The 21,711-nt window shown below is 28.3% G+C and overlaps 2 protein-coding genes across 3 annotated transcripts; one reads left to right on the forward strand and one right to left on the reverse strand.

Annotated features, from left to right (window-relative positions):
• Positions 1–4,161: 4,161 nt before the first annotated feature.
• LOC118441462 (ABC transporter G family member 23) lies at positions 4,162–12,872 on the forward strand. 2 transcript variants are annotated; one of them, XM_035865913.2, is made up of 14 exons: positions 4,162–4,339; positions 4,623–4,677; positions 4,927–5,032; positions 8,783–8,991; positions 9,788–10,058; positions 10,175–10,597; positions 10,679–10,768; positions 10,911–11,023; positions 11,132–11,517; positions 11,606–11,721; positions 11,801–11,871; positions 11,987–12,075; positions 12,149–12,325; positions 12,434–12,872. In XM_035865913.2, the coding sequence occupies exons 4-14, from the start codon at positions 8,783–8,785 to the stop codon at positions 12,733–12,735; spliced, it is 2,247 nt and encodes a 748-aa protein (XP_035721806.1). In that variant the 5' UTR covers positions 4,162–4,339; positions 4,623–4,677; positions 4,927–5,032; the 3' UTR covers positions 12,736–12,872. The 2 variants fall into 2 exon arrangements, with proteins under 2 accessions (XP_035721806.1, XP_035721786.1); XM_035865893.2 differs by having other exon boundaries at positions 4,163–4,339; positions 8,780–8,991; positions 12,434–12,871.
• Positions 12,873–13,414: 542 nt separating this feature from the next.
• Positions 13,415–20,923, reverse strand: LOC118441895 (uncharacterized). The gene is made up of 15 exons (XM_085664242.1): positions 20,865–20,923; positions 20,401–20,792; positions 20,247–20,317; positions 19,943–20,171; positions 19,244–19,369; positions 18,896–19,153; positions 18,650–18,838; positions 18,076–18,535; positions 17,261–17,903; positions 16,512–17,081; positions 14,525–16,040; positions 14,172–14,350; positions 13,922–14,048; positions 13,687–13,829; positions 13,415–13,618 (listed from the first exon to the last, which is right to left on the reverse strand). The coding sequence occupies exons 1-15, from the start codon at positions 20,921–20,923 to the stop codon at positions 13,415–13,417; spliced, it is 5,166 nt and encodes a 1,721-aa protein (XP_085520368.1).
• Between the last annotated feature and the right edge of the window lie 788 nt (positions 20,924–21,711).

A 21,711-nucleotide genomic window follows, 5' to 3' on the forward strand; every position in this document is an offset into this window, starting at 1 on the left:
ATGGCAATAAATAATAGAATTCTACTATCATTCAAGGTCATCTTCAAATCAAAGAAACTTTCCATTTGTAATTTCTATCTCTCTCTGTTTCTCTCTCTCTCTCTCTCTCTCTCTTATTTCTTTGTTGTTCTTGTAAATTATTTATGCGTAATACATAATATACGACTTAGGTGAGCATTCTCGTTTTCTTATGCACGGTGCATAGGTCAACTAGGAAGAGAATTAGATATTATCAAAATATATATAATGAAGTATGGCAAAATAATTATCTTGTCATATACAATATTTATTCTTTTTTTATAATAATACTTTGCATAATAATTATTTTCGAATAGAAAAACAAAAAGAGAGAGAGAGAGAGAGAGACACTCGTTTCTTTTTATTTTTCTCTCTTTTCAATAATAGTTAATTTCTTTCTTTTTTTTGACGATATTCATTCATATTCACTTTTTGACAGCTGTTTTAATTTTAGAATTATTATATTGCGATAGAAAAAGAGTTAATGTATCGGTTAATTATCGGAAATAAAATACGTTAATTATCGGAATGTCAGAATAAAGAGTTAATTATCGGAAATAAAATACGTTTATATATGTAAATATCTTCATATTATTAAAATGTCATGACATTAAAAATGTACGATTTTTATGTATAGCAATTTGTTGGTTAATATATTCGAGACGCGTTTAAAAAAAAAAATCTATACAAATGACATCGTATTTTTATACGAAAAGAGAATTACTAATGGTAAAAAAAAAAAAAGAAAAAAAAAGAAAAAAAAATTGGTGTTATTGAAGAGAGGAATTTTAGGCAAAAAAATTTGACTTTTTCATTTAAATAATTATACGCCAATGATTTCCTATTTCAAGAATACTATTGCAATTATATAAATGTATAATAGTAAATATATAAAGTACACAATGAATGAATTAATACAATAATAAATTTAAATGATATAAAAATAATATATAATATTTTTAATGTAATATAAAAATAAAAATAAAATGTAATATATAATGTATATCAATAATGTGTAAGTATAAGTAATATAAAACGAAACTTTGTGTATATATATATATATATATTTATAGATTGTATTTTATTTTTTTTAGAAACATAAGAGAGAAAAAGAGAGAGAGGAAGAGAATTAGGTAAGATCTAACGTAAGTTGAATATTTTCTCCATGTTATTATATAAAATATTTCATCACACATATTATACATTCATATTTTTACTAATTTTCTATTATAAACTTTATTTAAAAATATTTGATTGCTTTAATTACATCTTTTACACTATATTATAAAAAGGTCTATTTTTACAAATTTTTATAAATCGATTGTTTTTTTTTTATAAATTGATTCGTTCATGATAAAATATAAAAAATATGAAATATATAATGACAGATGTTATCAATATTAAACTTGTCTCTTTTAATATTAATTCGAATAAATGTTCATCATCAAATTATAGATATAAAACAAAATATCTTAAAAAATCAAAATATCGTAAAACTATTCCTTAAATTTCTAAAGAATAATACATTATAAATAAATAAAAATCTAAATCTAATTTAATTCGTTCGTAATTTGATCCTTATGTTAACAAATTAGATGAATAAAAAAAAAAAAATGGTAATTTAAATTGTCGCTAATTTGCGATGAAATCACATTATGTCATATGTATAGATATTATATAATATATATAGATATCAGTATATTATGAAGGTGACATTACATCATATAAATATTACTATTATAAGCATATTACATAGGTATACATATATTTATAATATATATATATATATATATATATATATATATATATATATGGAATACATATAATATATAATATAGATTTTATTTTATTATTATTATATTATATCGAAATATTTATGAATAATCGATCAAATTCTAAACATGTAAGAGAATCTTCTAATCAATCAGAGTTACATTACTATGTAATCATAAGTAAGAATTAATCGACCAAAATTATGAGAGTACGTTGATTTCGATGAGAAAATTATAAATATCGCTTTCATTTAGAAATTTTGTTTTTGCGTGAAATTCGACGAAAAAGATTTTGCGATGTTTCATTTTTTCGATCGTTTCGCTCGAGCTTCGATCATTGGAAAAATTATTCTTTATGTTTTGGATCTGATAAATGAATTTTACAATGAAAAATTTTATTTTAAGAACCTTAATACCGAACTGATAATTTTCTTCTCAAAACTTTTTGCAAACTTGGAAGACGAAGATAAAATAACCTTCCAACAGAACGACGAAGGTCTCTTTCTTACAGAACTCGTCCTTCAAAACTCGTCCTTACTCTATTCTGCATTTTTATGTCTATGCAAATTCTGAACGACGACTTTTCTACTTTTTCCTGCCGAAGAGAGACAAAAACGTTCGGTGAATTTCAAACGACGAATTGAGTTTAACTGAATAAATAACAAAAAAAAAGGAGAGAGAGAGAGAGAGAGAGAGATTTATATTTCGATTGTAAATTCGATTCGATGAAATTTTGCGAAGGAAAATTCTAATATATATATATATATAATAAAAGGATAATACTAAGGAATAAAGGATAATTCTAAAATATAAAATAAATGAAAAAAGTGTGAAGAAAACGAATGAGGACGAATGCGAAAAAGTAAAAAACATTTGCTAGGAACTAATCAATACCGGTTGTCTATGCTGTATTGTATTAATAACCGAAGGATAAAATACATCCTTGACTGAAGTCCAAAGTAATATCCGTCTTTTCAGTTCGCGACTCGATGCATTCGTTGAATTATCACTTATGAATTTAATCTTCGCGTAAGCCATGTGATGTCTGAGACTATCGTATGGAATATTTTATTACATGTTTTTTTTCTTTTCGTAGTTTCTATGTTAATATCAATATTTACGTATTAATTGCTTTTAATTTATCGACACCACCTCATTTCAACACTTCGTGTCTATTTTTCTTTTTTTTTTCTTTTTCTTTTTCTTTTTTCCCCCATTTATTCTCTCTTTTCGATAAAGATCGAAAAACGGTACTTCCCACGAGTAAAACGAACAGTTAGTTAACCATACGACTATTTACAACTATTTATATTATCATTATTATTATTATTATTAATATTGTTATTATTAAAAAGGAATAAAATTTTGTAGGAAAGAAAGGAAGACGAATGTAGAATTTAGATATATCATTTTGATATTATGAATTATATATTTTTTTTTTTTTTTTTTTAGAAGTAATATTAATAATATTAAAATAAAACCTTGACGAATTAATAACATTGTATCGAATCGAAGTGAAAAATATTTCATTTAATAAAGTCATCATACGAAGTTTTTTCAATGCACATCTTTTTATATTTATTTTTATTTTTATTTTTTTTTTATATGACATTATATGAGATTATTTTTATATGACAAGCAAATCTTAATAACAATTGCATTTAGAGGAATAAATTTTTGTATACTGCGTACTCTATCAAGGTATCGATTAACTATACAACGTGTTATCTGTTACTTTCGTTGCTCTACTGTAAGATAAATATAGAAACAAATATATATATATATATATATAAATATATATATATATATATATCTATTTTAAACACTAATTTTTAATTGTAACAGTGGTGTAAACTGAAAACATTCGCTTAACGTGAATATATGAGTCCACGATTAAAGCTGTTAATTTCTAATACATATACTTCGTATTCCATAGTATTCAAAATATTAAATTTGATCTTATAAATTTACTTTATTCTTGTTCTTCCTTTAAAAAAAAAAAAAAAAAAAAAAAAAAAAAAAAAAAAAAAAAAGAATATCTTTTATTTTTTCTACAAAAATTGTTAATATATAAAAGTTATATTTATATATGAAGTTATTTTTTTTTTCTTTTTCATGCAGAAAGATAAAACATAATAAATATTCTCAATTGGACAAATTTAATTACCTTAATAGATAACGTTTAACAAAACAATCAGGGAATCCCATTCTTGGATTTTCATTCTCCCACCCAAATGGGTTATATCAATCCATCAGTTAACTTCAGTCTCGGTGTCTTTTACCAGACGTCTTTGGTGCCTTGCACAACTCTTTGATTCTCCAGTCGTGCAAGCGATCGAGCCAGTTCTCGCTGGTATTGCGAACGGACCGTATCGTTCTTTCTCTCTCCATTCTCTTTCTCTCTCTCTCTCTCTCTCTCTCTCTCTCTCTCTCTCTCTCTCTTTATCTCTCTCTCTCTCTTTTCCTTTCCTTGTTCCTCATTCTTCTCACTCTCACTTGCTCTTTCACGTTCACTAACTTTCGTCGTTGTTATACCGGTCATCGTTTTTGTGAGTAAGAAGAAGAGGAATTTAAGAATTAAACCGTCGAAATGTATTTGGAATTCAAGTTCGACCAATTGATTCGATTATAGAAAAATAAGAAGAATTTGAGGATCCAGTTTAAAGAAAAGAAAAGAATAGAATAGAATAGAATAGAAAGAAAGAAAGAAAGAGAAAGACGAGCATTTATTTCTAATATATAATATATACATATATATATATATATATATTTATATATATATATATATATATATATATATGTATTTATATATATTATATTTTTCTCGATTAGAAGAGTAACCACGACAAGAGAATATCCAGTTGAATTTAGAATTTGTGAATGTGCGGTGAGAATCCTTTGTCTTACCTGTTCCTTCCAATCTTATTGTTATCATCATCATCATCGTCATCATTATTATTATCATTATTATTGTTATCGTATCGTATTAGTGTTATCATTCGTTTCTATTACTCGACTTTGTTTGAAGTGTTCGTAATTGGTGATTTTTCTACGATATCATCCTTTCTTAATTCTCCATATTGTTTTCTAATATAAATCACGATGGAATTCTTATATGATGGAACATTTAATGTAGTGCTACGATAAGGAATCGATCAGATCAAAGGAACAAAAGGATCGTCATAACTCTTTGTGTCTTCAGTCTGAAAATTTCTAAGAAATTTTAGCGATCAAGTATACAGGTCAGTGACATCTTTTTTTTTTTTTCTTTTTCTTTAGATCGATGAACATTTTCTTTTTCTTTTTCTTTTTCTTTTTTATTTTTTTAATTTTTAATTTTGTTTTGTTTTTGTTTTTTTTGTTTTTTTTTCTTTTTTTTTTTTTTTCTTTTTTCTTTTTTCATAAATGTCATGGAAAAAAAAAGAGGTATCTAGTTAGAATCTTTGTTCTTTATCTTTCTCTTTCAATCTGTTTTCAAATGTCAAAGCAAATGCATAAGATATAAATAAATGTTTACGTACAAAATATCGGCATTTTATTAAGCGTCATTTTCATTTCCATGAAATTGACTCAACATGAAATTCATCTATATCGTTTGAAAGAAAATAAGTGATCACTTGAAATGATGTTAACGAAATAATACATGGAATATCGACGAAATCGTTTCTATATCGTTCGTATATTATCATTTTCATAGCCATTACCGGTTTCTCTGTGTCTTTGGAAAATTTTGCTTTATCCTTCTCTTTTTTTTTTTTTTTATTCGCGCTTGTTATAGTCATCATTAGTAGTTTTCTTCATCCTTATCTGTATCGTTGAATGTAATGTGTTTTTTTTTCTTTTTTTTTTTTTATTTTTTTTTTTTACTTGCACGCATACGTATATGTACATGTACATCGAAAGAATAAGAAAAAAAAAAGAAAATGATGGATGGCGATCTATGATTTTCTTTCTCTTTCTCTCTCTTTCTCTCTCTCTCTTTCTTTCTTTCACGATCATTCTAAGAAACGAGCAAATTGTTTCACCCGTTGAAAATAATAATAATAAAAAAAAAAAAAATTTCTCTCGTAATTATTCTCATTGTTATTATCATAATCATCACGTGAATACAGGTTGAAAGCTCGAGGAATAAAATTGTAGAATAATATGGCTACTTTTGAGCGTCGTAACGATCGTCATAATTAATGTTTTTTTTCACTGTTTTTCTTTTTTTTTTGTTTCTCTTGACTTAGTCTTACCCAGACACTGTCCAAGATATTCCTATTGATACGTCAGGTATACGTTAGTGTATGTACAGTATACATAGTTTAACGTGTGTATTATGTATCATAGATACGCGATCGCTTTCCATTTCATTCCAGTTGCATTCACGAGTTAACTCGTATTGAACCTGCGCACGATAATCTCGTTCACGAGTTATACGAAGGGTCATCGAACTATCTCCCGTTTATTCCTTTTTTTTTCTTTTTTTTCTTTTTTTTCTTCTTTTTTCTTCGTCCTTTTGAAAAGTCCTCGAAAGAGCTCGCCTGAAAGATCTTTAATTTCTTTAACGACCATTTTATTCTTCGCAAAAAAGAAAGGTCAAAAAGTCGATGAATAAAAACATTTCGTCATTTGAATTATTTCTTTTCTTTTTATTTTTTCTCAACATTTTTAACATTTCATCTAAGAAAGATATTACTCGCAAATATTTGTGAAGTATCGCATAAAAAAATTAAAAAATGTATAAATAATTAACGGTGTCATTTTTGTAAGAGAAAAAAAAATCTAAGTTCTTTTTCAATGTATAAATATTTATTATTTATGAAAAAGGATAGAATAAATAACGGGATAATGCAAAATATATTTAGGCATTGTGAAATTTCTTTTTAAAACGTTGATTGAGTATGTAGATGAATGAAAAAATAAAATCCAGTTACGTATTCATTCTATTCGGTATCCACTCAGATCAGAATATCGTGATACACTCATAAGATGATTTCACTGTTTGTACGTGTATAGACGTAAGATCCTGAGAACGTGAATATTGACATATAAAATATAACCGAAGAAAGAGAAAACGATATTTCCGGTCTTTTGAGAATTTTACGTCGTAAATAATGACTCTTGATACTGTGCCCGTCGAATTTAACAAAGAATTGTTATAAGGAAATTTTTTATTGTACTCATCGACATACTTCTCGTTGTCGAATTTCAACGCGCTAAAAAAAAAAAAAAAAAAGGAAAAAGAAAAAATAAGAAAAATCAAAAATCGTTAAGAAAAATATAAATTCTACCTCGCTATATTTCACAGGGAACTTTATTTAATAAAATTATTATTATTATTATGTATCTATTAATTGAAAAAAAAAAAAAAAAAAAAAAAAAGAAAAAGAAAAAAAAAAGAGAAAAGAAAAGAAAAAATGAAGAATGAATATAAAAGAGAGAGAGAGAGAGAAAAAATAAAAACAATTCTCGTTATTCAATCATCTATAAAATTAAAAATCGTCTTCTCGAAACTTGTATCTTATTTTTCTTTTTTTTTTCTTTTTTTTTTTTTTTTTTTTTTTTTTGATCCATTACGAACTACACAACTGGAAGAAAATCAAGAGATCATTTCGAAATCGAACAGATCGAAAACTCTTAAGGAGAAAGGTTTACTGCTCGAGAGAGATTACTAATAAGAGTGAGAGTTCGACTTACAACGTGTGAGTTACATCACTGACGAATTACGCGATATACGTTCGATGGCTATTAAACACAGAACGGAAGAAGACATGTCGTCGAGAATGAGAATTTTTCATTTCCATCACGTATATACCATGTTAATCTGACGTGTCTCCCTATTATGGATGCTGCAACGCAAATCCACATGGCACCAAACGCATGTTTTCATAGTTCCAACGGAAAAACTTTTACTTGATAATCGTTGTTACAACTCGTTGTCTATCTCTTTCCAAACCCGGAAGAATTTATTTTAAAAGTTTTATCATTGATCGAACGACGATCAATTTACATTCGCGATCAATTAAATCGCTATGGAAAATATTAATAAAGCAAAAGATAAAGAAAAAGGAAGGAAAGCAATGATAAAAGAAAAATTGTCTCAAGATTATGAAATACAAATTCATTTGATATTATTAATCATCATTTAACGTGAAAAAAGAAAATAGATTTTGTAAAAAAAAAAAAAGAAAAAATGAAAGAATTTAACGATACTATCATTAGAGAATGAAAGAAACGAAAAATTAATGATAATAGAAATGCTTAGATCGATCAAAAGGAAAGATCTATAAAATGTGAGATACAATATTTGTTTTTCATACTTTTATTTTATAACATGAATCATTATTTTCATTTTTAATCGTCGGTTTTATCCGCCTCTACCGTATCGTCTTACTCTCTTTTTCTTTCTCCCTCACATTTACGTATTAATATAATGTAACATTCGGTGTAACTTAGTGACTTCAACACATGACATCATAATATCTTACGACATGAAATATAATATATTATACAGTTTTGATGATCGATCGATATTTCGCGTGTTACTTTACTCTTGCGTGATATCTCATTTTGTATATAATTCCGATATAAAAAAAAAAAAATGAATAACAAATTGCCAAGATAGAAAGAAAGAAAAAATAAAGAAAAAAAAAGGAGACGAAGTAAAAAAACTCTTACTCGAAAATTTGTGTCGATTTTTTTTACTTCAAATAAATATTTTCTTTCCAATAAACTTCCGTTGATTTCAATGACGTTAATGATTTTATATTGAAATACATGAATTATTCATATACAAATTTATCTTTATATTTAAATAAAAAAGGAACGAAAATAATTGCAATATTATAGGTGCAAATATTCTCCTTGAAAAAAAAATATATATATTTATATAATAATATAAAATATATATATATATATATATATATATATATATATATACTTTCTCTACCTTATTTGCTCTCTTCTTATTTTTCTTTTTTTGTATCCACTCTTTGGATATAAAGAAGATGGATGTGCCAAATGCAACACCTATAATACCAACAGCCTCGTTGGAGTTGAAAACAAGGAGAGCTCAGTTCCAAACGCAAACTTCGACCTTGGATACGAGAAGAAGGCAAGCGGTTTGTGTTAGAAGGGCATGTAAAAAGTATGGACCGAAAAAAAATTCAAACATTGTTCTTGACGGGCTCAACATGACAGTGCCTAAAGGTGCAATGTAAGTGAAATATTAATATTCTGAAAGTTTAAAGGGGGAAAAAAAAAACAAAAAAAAACAAAATAATAAAAAGGAAGAGGAAAGAAACGAATAAAATAGAGAGGATTAATTAAAGTAATAATTATATAAAGCTGGATTTTGAAACTTTTGAGATCATTAAATATAGTATATTATATCTTTTTTTCTCTCTCTCTCTCTCTCTCCCTCTCTCTATACTGATTACGTAAAACTTATAATATCAATTGTCTCCAAAAATTTTTTAAAATTGTACTGTTCCTTTGATTTTTTAATGAATCATAAATACTCCCAAGCAAATAGAATATATAAAAGAAAATATATGAAATAATTTAATTATTAAATTAGTTATCGTCGATAATAATTCTATGTATTATTATTATCATTATTATTATCAATATATCTTTTTTATTTATTAATTTACTATAATCGGCCAACTTGGGATTCACGTAATGACAAGAAAAATATAAAACGAGATAGTATGTATGAAATCATTTAGGATTTGACATACATTCTTTCCTTTTTCTTTTATGTAAAATAGAATGAATTATTAAATGGAATTATTCAATGAGAAATTTTTTATAATAATTCATGCTTTTTTTCTCTCTTTTTCGTTTTCTTTTATGGAAAAACTCTTAAGGAATAAAAATAGCGAATATATTCGCTAATTTTATAATAAATAAGAATTAATAAATAAAAATTAAATAACATGAAATATATATATATATATATATATATATATATATATCCGACGTATTTTTCATAAATAATATCGTTTTAGTTATGGTCTCCTTGGTGCCAGTGGTTGTGGAAAAACTACATTATTATCCTGCATTGTGGGTCGAAGACGTCTTAATTCCGGAGAAATTTGGGTATTAGGTGGTAGGCCAGGATCAAAGGAATCAGGTGTACCTGGTCCACGATTAGGATACATGCCACAAGAAATTGCACTTTACAATGAATTTTCGATAAAAGAAACATTTTTATATTTTGGCTGGATCGCAGGTATATCGACCGAACAGATTGACGAGAAATTGGAATTCCTTTTAAAGGTAATATACATTTAATTTTTATAATAAACAATATACTAATTTCTAGATTTTTAAGATATAAAAAAAAAAAAAAATTGAAATTTCTATTGAGATCGCTTTAATATATATTATTTCAGTTCTTGGAATTACCATCGGAGAATCGTTTTATAAAGAATCTTTCTGGTGGACAACAGAGAAGGGTTTCATTTGCTGCAGCATTATTGACAGATCCAGAACTTTTAATACTTGATGAGCCAACCGTAGGAGTTGATCCTGTTTTACGTCAAAATATTTGGAATCATTTGGTTCATTTAACGAAAGATGGTAAAAAGACAATAATTATAACGACACATTATATCGAGGAGACCAGGCAAGCTAGTATAATTGGACTGATGAGAGGAGGTAAATTTCTTGCTGAAGAATCACCGACTAAGCTAATGGAAATGCATAGATTGGATACTCTGGAGGAAGTCTTTTTAAAACTCAGCAAACGTCAGAACATGGGTCTCAGAAGGAGAAGTAGTATTCTCAGTAGTGTTACAGGTGTCCCACCGGAAATTGTAATAACCAATTTCATCTTTCTTCTATCGATTATATAAAATCATTATCTACGTCGATTTATCTTTTTCTTTCGATTATAGGACGTTGATGACGAGATGAGTGGCGAGTTTGGTGACAACGTTAGTATTTCTAGTCGAAGAAGGAGCATAGTAGTTATGGATGACGGAAATGTAAGATTTAAAAGTCACGAGTTAATATAACAAGTTTTTGAGATTGAATTATATTTTATTTTTTCTTTATTTTTATTCTCTTTTTCTTCTTCTTCTTTCGTTTTTTTTTTTTTTTCCTTTGAAATCGAATTCAATTTTATAGTTACCGGAATTACCACCGGAGGAAAAAAGTTCATTTAAATTCAGCATGTTAAATCCACAACATATGAAGGCATTAATCTGGAAAAACTTTTTATGGATGTGGAGAAATGTTGGGTAAATATGTAAACAACTTTTTTTTTTTTTTTTTTTTTTTTTGTTGATATCTGTATATCACAGCAATAACGTCACTCTAATAATATTAATAATTTTCATTTTATTTAGCATGATGGCGTTCATCATTGGTTTACCGGTAATACAAATCGTCTTATTTTGTATCTCTATCGGAAAGGATCCCACTGGTTTGAAAATAGCAATCATAAACAAAGAACTTAAGAATAGTACGGACATGTGTATACCAACGTTTGGCTGTGATACCTCACAACTGAGTTGTCGATTCTTGGATCATTTAAAGAATAGATCTGTGATCTTTTTACCTTATGAAACTGAAGAAGAAGCCGAGTATGCCGTACAAAAGGGCTTGGTTTGGGGTGTTATATCATTCCCAGAAAATTACACGGAAGCTCTAATTACAAGGATAAAATATGGCAAAGATGTGGAAGATTGGGATCTTGTATACTCGTCGATGAACATCATTATGGATATGTCGAGTAATTTTCGTATATTAACAATTCTTTATTTGCTTTAAAAATTCTTCTCATTTCTTCTTTTTTTTTTCCATTTTTTTTTCTTTTTTAGATCAACAAATCGGCCAACTCTTGCAAAGGAGTATCCTGTATTCTTATTTCGATTTTGCTCGTGACGTTACTGTTGCATGTAACTACAGTGAAAAATTGACTAGCATACCTTTAGATGTAAGTTGATAGATACATATAATTATCGATTAATTAAAATTATATCATTCATCTTTAATCTTTTAATTTCATCATGCAGTTTAGAACACCGATCTATGGACCACTGAATCCAAATTTCACTGACTTTGCAGCACCAGGAATTATTTTGACGTAAGTCTTCGAATTATATGTGTCTGTGTGTACGCGCGCGTGTGTATGTATACGCGCATAAAAGATATCAATATCGTTTAAAGAAACGAAAAAAATTGTTATAATTATTTTTTAGTATTATCTTTTTCCTATCGGTTGCTATCACATCCGGAGCAATGTTACTAGAAAGGAACGAAGGTTTATTGGAGAGAAGTTTGGTGTCTGGTAAATTTCATTATTTAAACGACAATCAATTTCGATTGATATATCAAAATATTAACTAATAATTTTTCCGTAGGTATAACTGGTCCTGAGATATTATTTGGTCAAGTGATAACGCAATTCGTGGTAATGACTGGACAAACTCTAATGGTATTGATTTTCAGCTTCGCTGTGTTCAAAGTTACTTGCGAGGGTAATATCGGCTGGGTTTTATTGTTAACTATACTCACAGGATTATGTGGAATGTGTTTTGGTATATATATTTACGATTAAAACATATATATATATATATATATATATATATATATATTCTTTCTGATTCATTTCTTCACTCTCAATCTTATTTGATTTATGTTTGTAGGATTTGTTATAGCTTGTTTCTGTGAAAATGAAAGAAGTGCAACTTACGTTGCAATGGGATCCTTCTTACCGATAGTTATGTTATGTGGAATAATTTGGCCAGTCGAAGGAATGCATCCTGCTCTTAGTTATATCAGTTTTATTCTTCCATTAACGAAGAGTACCGAATCAATGAGAACTATGTTAGCTAGAGGCTGGAGTATATCACAGTCTTCAGTCTACAATGGTTTTATTGCCACTTTTATCTGGATTACTATCTTCCTTACTCTCGCTATATTATTAATTAAATTTAAGAAGGGATAGAGGTACATAACTATTATATTAATTATTACTAAATATTACTAATTAGATAATTATATATATCAGTTAATTAGTAAATAATTAAAGTAATATTTCGTAATAATTAATATATATGAACCTTCAATCGAGATATATAATATAGAAAATAAAATAGAAAAAGAAATTATCTTTTATATTGATAATGAATAATTTTAACAAGTTTATCATAAAAGACTTCTGATTGTATCGTATATGTATTATTTTTTAAAGAATTCAAATTGTTCGATAAGGAAACACAATACCTCTACAACAAAGAGATAATCCCTGATATATATATATATATATATATATATATATATATATATATATCAGATCTCTTACGTTTATGCACTTTATTTACTTAGCCATACTTAGTTTTCACTTATTTGTATTTATTTAATTTTGTTATCTTATGCATTTCTTTTTTTTTTTCTTTTTTACTTCTTCGAGATCGCAATAGCAATGTTTGTACAGAATAGCGATTTGGAAAAATATAATATAAGGTGTTCTTTCTCTTTAATTTTTTCTTCGCTTTTTTATTTGTCCTTATATTTTTATTTCTCAGGGTTTTAATTAAATATATTTATGTCATAATTTTGATAAACATTAAGAACTTCGCAGGATAATAGAATTTTAATAAGAAACAATGTATGAGCAATATAAACTAATCTTTTTGACGAACTTCATTTATCATCCAAGGTTTAAAAACGTGTCCATCAGCTTCCTTTGAAGCCATATAAGTGAAATAAGCTCTTTTAAATGACAAAGATGGATGCTTTCGAAATTCCATGGTACTCCACATATACTGGCTATATAATACACGCATTTTTCGTAAACGACTGTAGAATATGGCATTTTTCATAGCGATCTATCGAAGATAAAACAAATGGATTAGAATTGAATGTAATTTTCTTTTAATTATTATTTATTATATACTTTTTTCTTCATTTCTTCAACTCGATCGAATGTTAATTCTCGAATTTCTTTCTTGGACATATCCAAGGACGGAACCATAATATCCGGTTGTTTAATTAGATCAGCCATCGCCCAAACCATAAACGTCAGGATCATTAATTCCTCTACAATATAATATATTGTTAATATTCGATATAAGATTTATAAATTATTTATGAAGAACTTATCTAAGAATAATGTGAAAAACATAAATGACCTTTTTCTTTGTCGGTAAAAACGAATCCTTTTCTATACATAATCCAATTCTGAATTTGTGGCATCCGATGACATTTTGGTAATTTGGCAAAAAGAAATCCCTCTGTTGCCATTGATTTCAATTCTTTCTGTAAAAAAAGAAAAAAAAAAGAAAAAAAAAAGAAAAAAAAAAGAAGAAAAAAATAGAAGAAATCGTTTTATCATCATTTTAATCTAATCCGAACAATCAAATTGTAAATGTTTATTCGTACTTTTATTAAGTCTCCCAAATCAACATTGTCTTGATAAAGATTCTTATCTCCTTGATCTTTGTCAACTTTTGATTCTGTTATAGTTTTTGTTATAGATAACTTTTTATTTTTATCCGTCTCTTTCTGCACCTTTTTCTCTGTCATCGTCGTTCTCCCTTGATTATGATTTTCGATCTTACCTGATTGTTCTTTTATTTTTTTTACAATCTTCGTATTACGATTGAAATTTTTTTGTTCGTCTTTAGATTTACATATATTATGTTTTATTGGATTAATCAAATCATTTTCATTTTTTTCATTTATATTTTCATCCTTATCATCTTTCTTTCGTTTATCAATGCAATTGGTTTTACAATCGCGATAACATTTTTCAGATTTATTTTCTTCATCGTTAGGACCATAAATTATTCGTGCTGCCTCTTCCAAGTACTTATCTCTACGTTTTCTTTCTTCTATCAATGCTTGATCTTTTCTAGGTAATGGTCCAGGTGATATATTCGTTGGTGACCAATGACTATGCAAACAAACACATGGTATATCTTCCTTGCTTGGTTTTGGTGTATGTATTGGTGTGGCCATGTTTAAACCTTCCACAACTGTTGTTGCTTTTGGATCCATAGTATAATTTTCTATTATACCCGATATACAATATTGTACGTCGTCTATGTATTCATCTTCACGAGGAATTCTCTTAACATCAGATATAATCATTTTTGTGTCAGCTTTCATAGGTCTCGAAATATTCTTCACATTTGTATAAGCTTTCTTCTTGAAGTTTCTTAGTTTATTTTGACGTTCCTTCCACTTGATCTTTTCTTCTTTATTCTCTACTATCTTTCTTTCGTACTTACACTCGCATACAGGCTTTTTAATTTTTAATCTTGGCGGCTTCGGAGGACAGGCATATTTATTTAATCTGGCACACGTCGACCAACATGGTACTTTGTGTTTACAACCGGCATAATAATCCATTAAACCATTGTCCTTCAGAGCTAGAGCCCAACGTTCCTTTGGTGATTTCGATTCCATCAATTTTTCTCTTTCCTCAAGTAATCTTTTGGACTCTTCTATTTCAGCATGTTCACCGGCTACACCATAAATATCTAAATAATCACTACAATCGCATGGTTTAATGTTATTTCGTGTCTTCGATATAATGCCAGGAGGTGTCATGTATTTTTCTAACATATTCATAAAACTGTTCTTGGGTCGATAAACACATATTTCATAAGGTGATTCATAAACATCGTATTCGGGAACATACTCGTCGCTTCTTCTTCGACTTGGCGGTGGTGTATAATAAATAACACCCTCTATTACTCGAGTTTCATCATGTTCCTCCTTTTTTTCTTTCTTTTTCATGCTAACCCTTCCAACGCTAGTTCTACCGACTTTATTCAATTCAATTTTTTTATTCTCAACTGATCCACCAATCTGATACATCAGAATTTTTTTCTTATTCCTATTTTCACGACAAATACAAGCCTTTCCACCTGGTCTCACAGGAACCATCTCGATTGGTGGATCAGGATCAGTCAAATAGGCCAAAGTCTTTTTAACAGGCAATTCCTGTTCCGATTTCGTCCTCCAACCGCATGGACCTTTTTTTGAGATCTTCTCTTTGCTAATGGTTTCATCAAAAGTTGAATCCTTTTGCAAAGTGTCACCATATTCATGTTGACAATACGATGCTGGTTCTTCAGGAAGAATAATTGGCTGAACGTCATTGAAATGGATATCAGGTGATACCATCATGCTCTTCAATCTTTTCATTTCTTTATCGAGATATTCCGTTGTAAGGGCAACGCCAACCTCCTTCATCGACGATTTCTTTTTTTTTGATTTCTTCTCGCTAAATTTTGTGAATTCCTGAGAATTAGATATACTTTTATTTTTCAAATCTATTGCAGGATGATCTCTTGAAATTTTTCTAATCACACTTTCGTTCGTATTTCTCTTATTTTGTTTTTTCTCACCTTTCTCTAGCTTTTGTTCGTAAGAACTTCGTGGATTGTTTTTAAAAGATTTTTTACATTCAATCATTGAATTATTTGGATACGATTTTAATTTATTTTTAAATTTTCTTTTCTCGCCATTATTTTTAATAAATTTTTTTGTCATCTGCGGCGATCTTTCATTCTTCTCTTTCATTTTCACAATTGATTTCGTATCTTGTTTACTTTTATGAGTATCATTTGTTCTTTTAATTTTCTCTTTTTGTAAAAATCCTCTCTTCGAAAAGGAATTCGTTCTTTTCCTTTTGAACGGCAAAGAGGACATTCTTCTTCGCAAATGCTTCTTCGAGGTTTCAATAACGTCTAATCTTTTTTTGATACTTACTACGGGTTTCTTTTTACTCTTAGTTTCGTTCTTAATCTTATCCGAATGTATTTTTGTAGACAAAACTTTATGTTTGTCGGACAAGGTTTTCAACGAACTATCTTTCGATGATTTAAGAATTTCAGATTTTTTACTCTTTTTCTTCTTCAAAACTTCAATAATAGGTTCAGATGGATCCGATCTTGGTTTAGGAGTTGAAAGTTTTAAAGTTTTTTCATATTCCGTAATAGTTTCCTTGACCGATGGTGCAGTACGAGAAATATTCCATGGATCATCGTAACCATGATAATCTGGATCAGGTATAAATTTGGTAACTTTTTTTTCAACAGTCTTTTTCTCAGCTGCCATGGTTTCTGGACTAGCGTGACAGAGTTTGTCACGTCGTAGAATTTTCTCCTTTTTCATTGGAACAGACTTTTTTATTTCTCTTTTTTCTTCTTCCTCTTCTTCTTCCTCTTCCTCTATTTCTTCCTCGTCGTCTGTTGGCCTGGACCTTTTTGGACGTGGTATTCTCTCACCAAAAGGTCCTTCGCAAACAGCACGTCCTGGTTTTATTCCGCATGGTGGGCCCTAAAAGAAAAACAAAAAAAAAAAGAAGAAACAAAGAAGATAATTCATCGTATCTACACATCGAATTTACATCAACAGTGATCAAAATTTTATTCTATATGTCTGATTAGAAATCGAATATTTTTTCCGATAAAAAAAAAAAAAAAGAAAAAAAAAGAAGAAGAAGAAAAACCATGTACCCTCAAAATCTCTTTTCGTTCTTTTTCCTGTTCCTTCAGTTCCTCGGGAGTTAAAATGTTAAGAGTACCCCATGGACCGTCACAGGTATGCATGCCATGTTCATCACCGCAAGGTTGAAAATCAGCGATACTATACATTCTTCTTTTCTTCTTCGAATGATAATCATCTTCAGACTTTTCCTTTTTATTCTTTTTTCTTTCTAATCTAGCAACTTCCTTGAGAAAGGGATTCAATCTACAGGATTTATCACCTGGATAGACTTTACAAGAATAAGCTGAAATTGTTTCTGGTCTATATTTTTTTCCTAAACATAAACCTTCCTTTTTGGTCCATGGGATGTTGTCGGTACTCAATCTTGGAATCATATTTTGATTGAACATTTGTTGAATGGCACATGTACACGGTGGAATATTTTTAATTAGCAATGGTGGAGATGATTCGACCTTTTTTGAAGGAATATGAATAGTATCTTTCGCCATACCAGTTATATAATATTTTTTCTCGCCTTTCGCAGTAGTAACACCATTTATAACAACGTTCGTAGTAATTTTATCCTCGGAAGCAATGACATCGATTAAATTTACCGTAGATTGATCAGGTGTAAGCGCTGGTGAATGAAGTGCCATTGATCCGACTATGTATCTGTTGTTAAAAAATATTTCGTTATAAATTTCATCAATTTTACATTTTATCCTTAAATTTGTTTTAATATTAAATTATTAAATAAATAATTATTAATATAATTTAAAATTATTATGAGACGCAGAATAGGAGTTTTGTATCAAATCAAAAGAAATATTTCATTTCCAATCACTTTTGTTTTCGATCGTCTTCGGTTAAACTATCAATGACCATATAAGGTGCCTTCGTTTTTTTACTTATGATATTAGTCTTTCTGGTTTGCCTGCAAGAACAACAACTATCACATATTGGTCCTGGAAAAACGAGTCTCATCGTAGCCTCAACGTTTTTTAATATCTTGTTTGCTTCCTTCTCTACTTTTATAAATTCTTCGTCTGCATTGTGTAACCATTCTTGCCAGTTCTTGGAAAGATTTTTTCGACCACTCGGATAAATCTTATTAGGGCCATCGCCAAGTTTCAACACTGTGAAGAATCTCTCGTCGCTATTTATTGGCGTAACATTGGCCACTCCTGTCATCTCAAAAGAAACAGGACACTGAGGTGGTTCATCCGAGACACCGCTTATAATAAAATGTGCATCCTTTTCTCCCAGCCAGGATTTTTTATTTTCCCGAGGTGGATTAAGTGTTCCTGAATAGGAAAATAAAATAAAGAAAAAAAAGAGAAAGAGAGAGAAAGAGAAAAGATAATCCTACAAATCTTTCTAAAATAATAATTTAATCAAACGTGTTCTAACGTGTATACCACAAATCTTATATTGTACTGGATCAGTTTGATTTTCGCTCAATCCGGAAAATGTGAAATCGAAAACTTGATTTTCCTCGGGCGATTTAAAGATATCAGATTTATCAACACTAAGACGTTTTTTAATAGATCCACGAATTTTCATATTTTCATTAAGTTCCATTACTTTATCTTCGCGTTTCGCTGAACCTAGGAACTCAATGATAATATATCTTAACTAATTACGATTGCATTGATATTTACTACCTTCTTTCTTCGAATTATTTTTCAAAAGATCGTTTTTAATAATTTTATGATTTATTTCGACGTTTCGCAACTCTTCTTTGTAAGTAAATATTGGACAACTTGGATCAGGTAGGATCACTTTTGGCATTGCTATCGATTTACAATATTTTCGCCAACTTTCCAAACGATTCAAGTAAGTTACCCAATCTGGACGTGTAAAGAGTTCTTCCTTATACGGTGAACTTGCTTTTTTTCTTGGTAGAACCTTCATTGGAAGAGCTACAAAATTTAATAAGATTGATAAAAGAAAAACAAAGAAGAAGAAAAAAAAAAGAGAGAGAGAAAAAGAAAAGACAATAATGTCGTTACGTTTCGAAGGAATTTTTGGCATAATAACAGAAGGTAATCTTTTATTTAATTCGATAATCGTTTCTGGCAATGACAAGAAAGCAATGGCGGATAAAATGATTCTCTCGTTGCAATCATAATTATTCTCTGGAAATAAAAATTAAATTTTTATCAAAATTATACATGATACAAAATCTAAATTCAATCTTCGACAAATCTCTTGTACATACAAAGGACAGATAATTAAACAATATGAGATAGAAAACCAATAGCCAGAAAGCAATTTTTCACAAGATATAAGATATTAATTATTTTTATTTGAAAACTATATATTCTATATAAATGCCATTTCTAATCATATGAAAAAATATTTCATACTTTGTACTCACAAGATATACTATAATATTCCAAATCATTGGACCGTTCTAATAAGAGATTTCTCAATAAATTTCCTTACATTTTAATATTAAGTTAAGATAAAGTACGAGCATATATCATCCTAAAGAAAGAAATTTTATTATCGGATGTTTCTTTTTGAAACATTTTTGCATCCTTGTTGCTAAATATAAAATAAAGGATTTTTATCATCTTATTTACTATTTGAAAAGATAATACTTCTAATGACGTCTCCTATCAATCAACATATATAATTTGTCGATTGAATTTAGATTCATTCTGTATATAAATTTTATATTAATAAGATAAATTGATGAAACGAACTGTAGCCTTCCTCTTCGAAATAATTTCCAGTAAGTAATCTGTAAATTTCTCGTAAAAAATCAATCGCCTTGAAGTCACACAATCGTTGCATTTTTCTGATATTTTTTGTATCCATTTGAAAAAATGTCGATAATACTCCTATGTCCATAAGCGTTTTCTTAGTACGAACAGTTTCCATTTGTTTGTAATCAGCCATTATCATATCTTCCAATATCATTAGATTTTTCATCTAACAATTTACAAATGACCTTTCTAATTAAAAATTCATTTTATGTTATACATTTGTAATGAATTTCGAAGTTACCTGATCTATTGAGAAATCTTGATACCATCGTGGTCCAGTAACACTTTTTATTTGTTTCAATTTATTTTCCACTAATAAATAAAATAAAAAATATATATATATATCCCTTTTTAAAATATGAAATCAAAATTAAATACAATCGTCAGTTTCATACTTTTTTCTTTTCCAATACGAACATTTCGTCGAGTTTCCTCGTCGCTCTTACGTAATCTATCTTCCCATAAGATATCTTTGGCTAAAGCAATCTCATCTTCTATGTACCACTGATTTGATCCAATGATCGAAGAAATACCAAGATTTTCAGATTTCATTCGAGCGAACTGTATATCCTTGCCTCTCATCGTTGATCTTCTTGACAATGCGTTCAAGCGATTAACATATTGTGTGCGTAATTTTATTGCTGGAGATTCTTGTAACAAACTTATTGCGGTCAAAGAAGACGTATAAGGTGGTTTACGTTGATCATATTTAAACATAGAATCGATGTCTTCCATTGTACAACAAAAGTTGATTGGTTTCAAGATTTTCATGGTTTCCGTTACTTTTCTTTAAAATTGAAAGATATTATTAATTGGGCGAAATAATATTTTTTGAATTTAATCTTGATTTTAAATTTACTTTTTCCGACGCAATAATCGACCATCTGATTCCTTGGATTTTATAGAAATTCGAGACATTTTGATGGTTACATGACGATCCATTTTTGCATTTGCCGAGAATTTTTTTGAAGTTTTACTTGTTATTTTTATTAAAAATCCATTTTTAATTAAAGTAAATCCTTTTTTTTTTTGCTTTGATTATATTTATCTTATACTGTAAAATTTGGGCATGTGTGACAGTTGTTAAGAATTTGAGAAGTGTTTAATCTGTCAGAGTTCAGATTTATCATTCGATTGTTTCACTCTAATCGAACATGTTTATTTTTATTTATTAATATATATATATATATATATATATATATATATATATATATATGAATTTCTATTACAATAATCGATATAATATCATAAAGTGTCCTGTATATTGATTATCGTAAATCATCATTATTGATATAATCTTTCTTATTACTGCAGGATTAGAAAAATATTCATGTATGTATGAGTGTCCAATAGAATTTATAAAAAAGGAATATAATCTTGGAAATATAAGCGATACGAGCGATATATGAGTTTAAAGTATATAAACGATAGAAATGAATATATATGCATGTATATGCATGTACATAAAGAGATTAGGTGACATTTAGGATTTTTCTGAATGCGTTTTGTCTAAATGTAATTTATAAAAGATATACTTGAATGAAAGAAAGTGATAATGAATTAGTAAAAGAAAGAGATTATAATCGATATAAAAATTAGGCATAAGTAAGTAGACAACAGAGTAAATCAGAATAGAGAACAGAGTACAACAGAGTAGATCAGAGTTGAGCAGAGTAATTGAGTAATTTTATCGAGTAAATTTTGTC

The sequence above is a fragment of the Vespa mandarinia genome, chromosome 2, assembly GCF_050613455.1.
Source record: "Vespa mandarinia isolate Hongniang chromosome 2, ASM5061345v1, whole genome shotgun sequence".
Classification (NCBI taxonomy): Eukaryota; Metazoa; Arthropoda; class Insecta; order Hymenoptera; family Vespidae; genus Vespa; species Vespa mandarinia.

Coding starts and splice junctions, on each gene's coding strand:
- LOC118441462 (XM_035865913.2), top strand. CDS start 8,783: ATGGATGTGCCAAATGCAACACCTATAATACCAACAGCCTCGTTGGAG. Junction 8,992..9,787: donor ACAGTGCCTAAAGGTGCAAT/GTAAGTGAAATA, acceptor ATATCGTTTTAG/TTATGGTCTCCTTGGTGCCA. Junction 10,769..10,910: donor TAGTTATGGATGACGGAAAT/GTAAGATTTAAA, acceptor TCAATTTTATAG/TTACCGGAATTACCACCGGA.
- LOC118441895 (XM_085664242.1), bottom strand. CDS start 20,923: ATGTCTCGAATTTCTATAAAATCCAAGGAATCAGATGGTCGATTATTG. Junction 20,793..20,864: donor CGATTATTGCGTCGGAAAAA/GTAAATTTAAAA, acceptor TCAATTTTAAAG/AAAAGTAACGGAAACCATGA. Junction 14,351..14,524: donor TGAAAAATGTTATCGCGATT/GTAAAACCAATT, acceptor AAGAACAATCAG/GTAAGATCGAAAATCATAAT.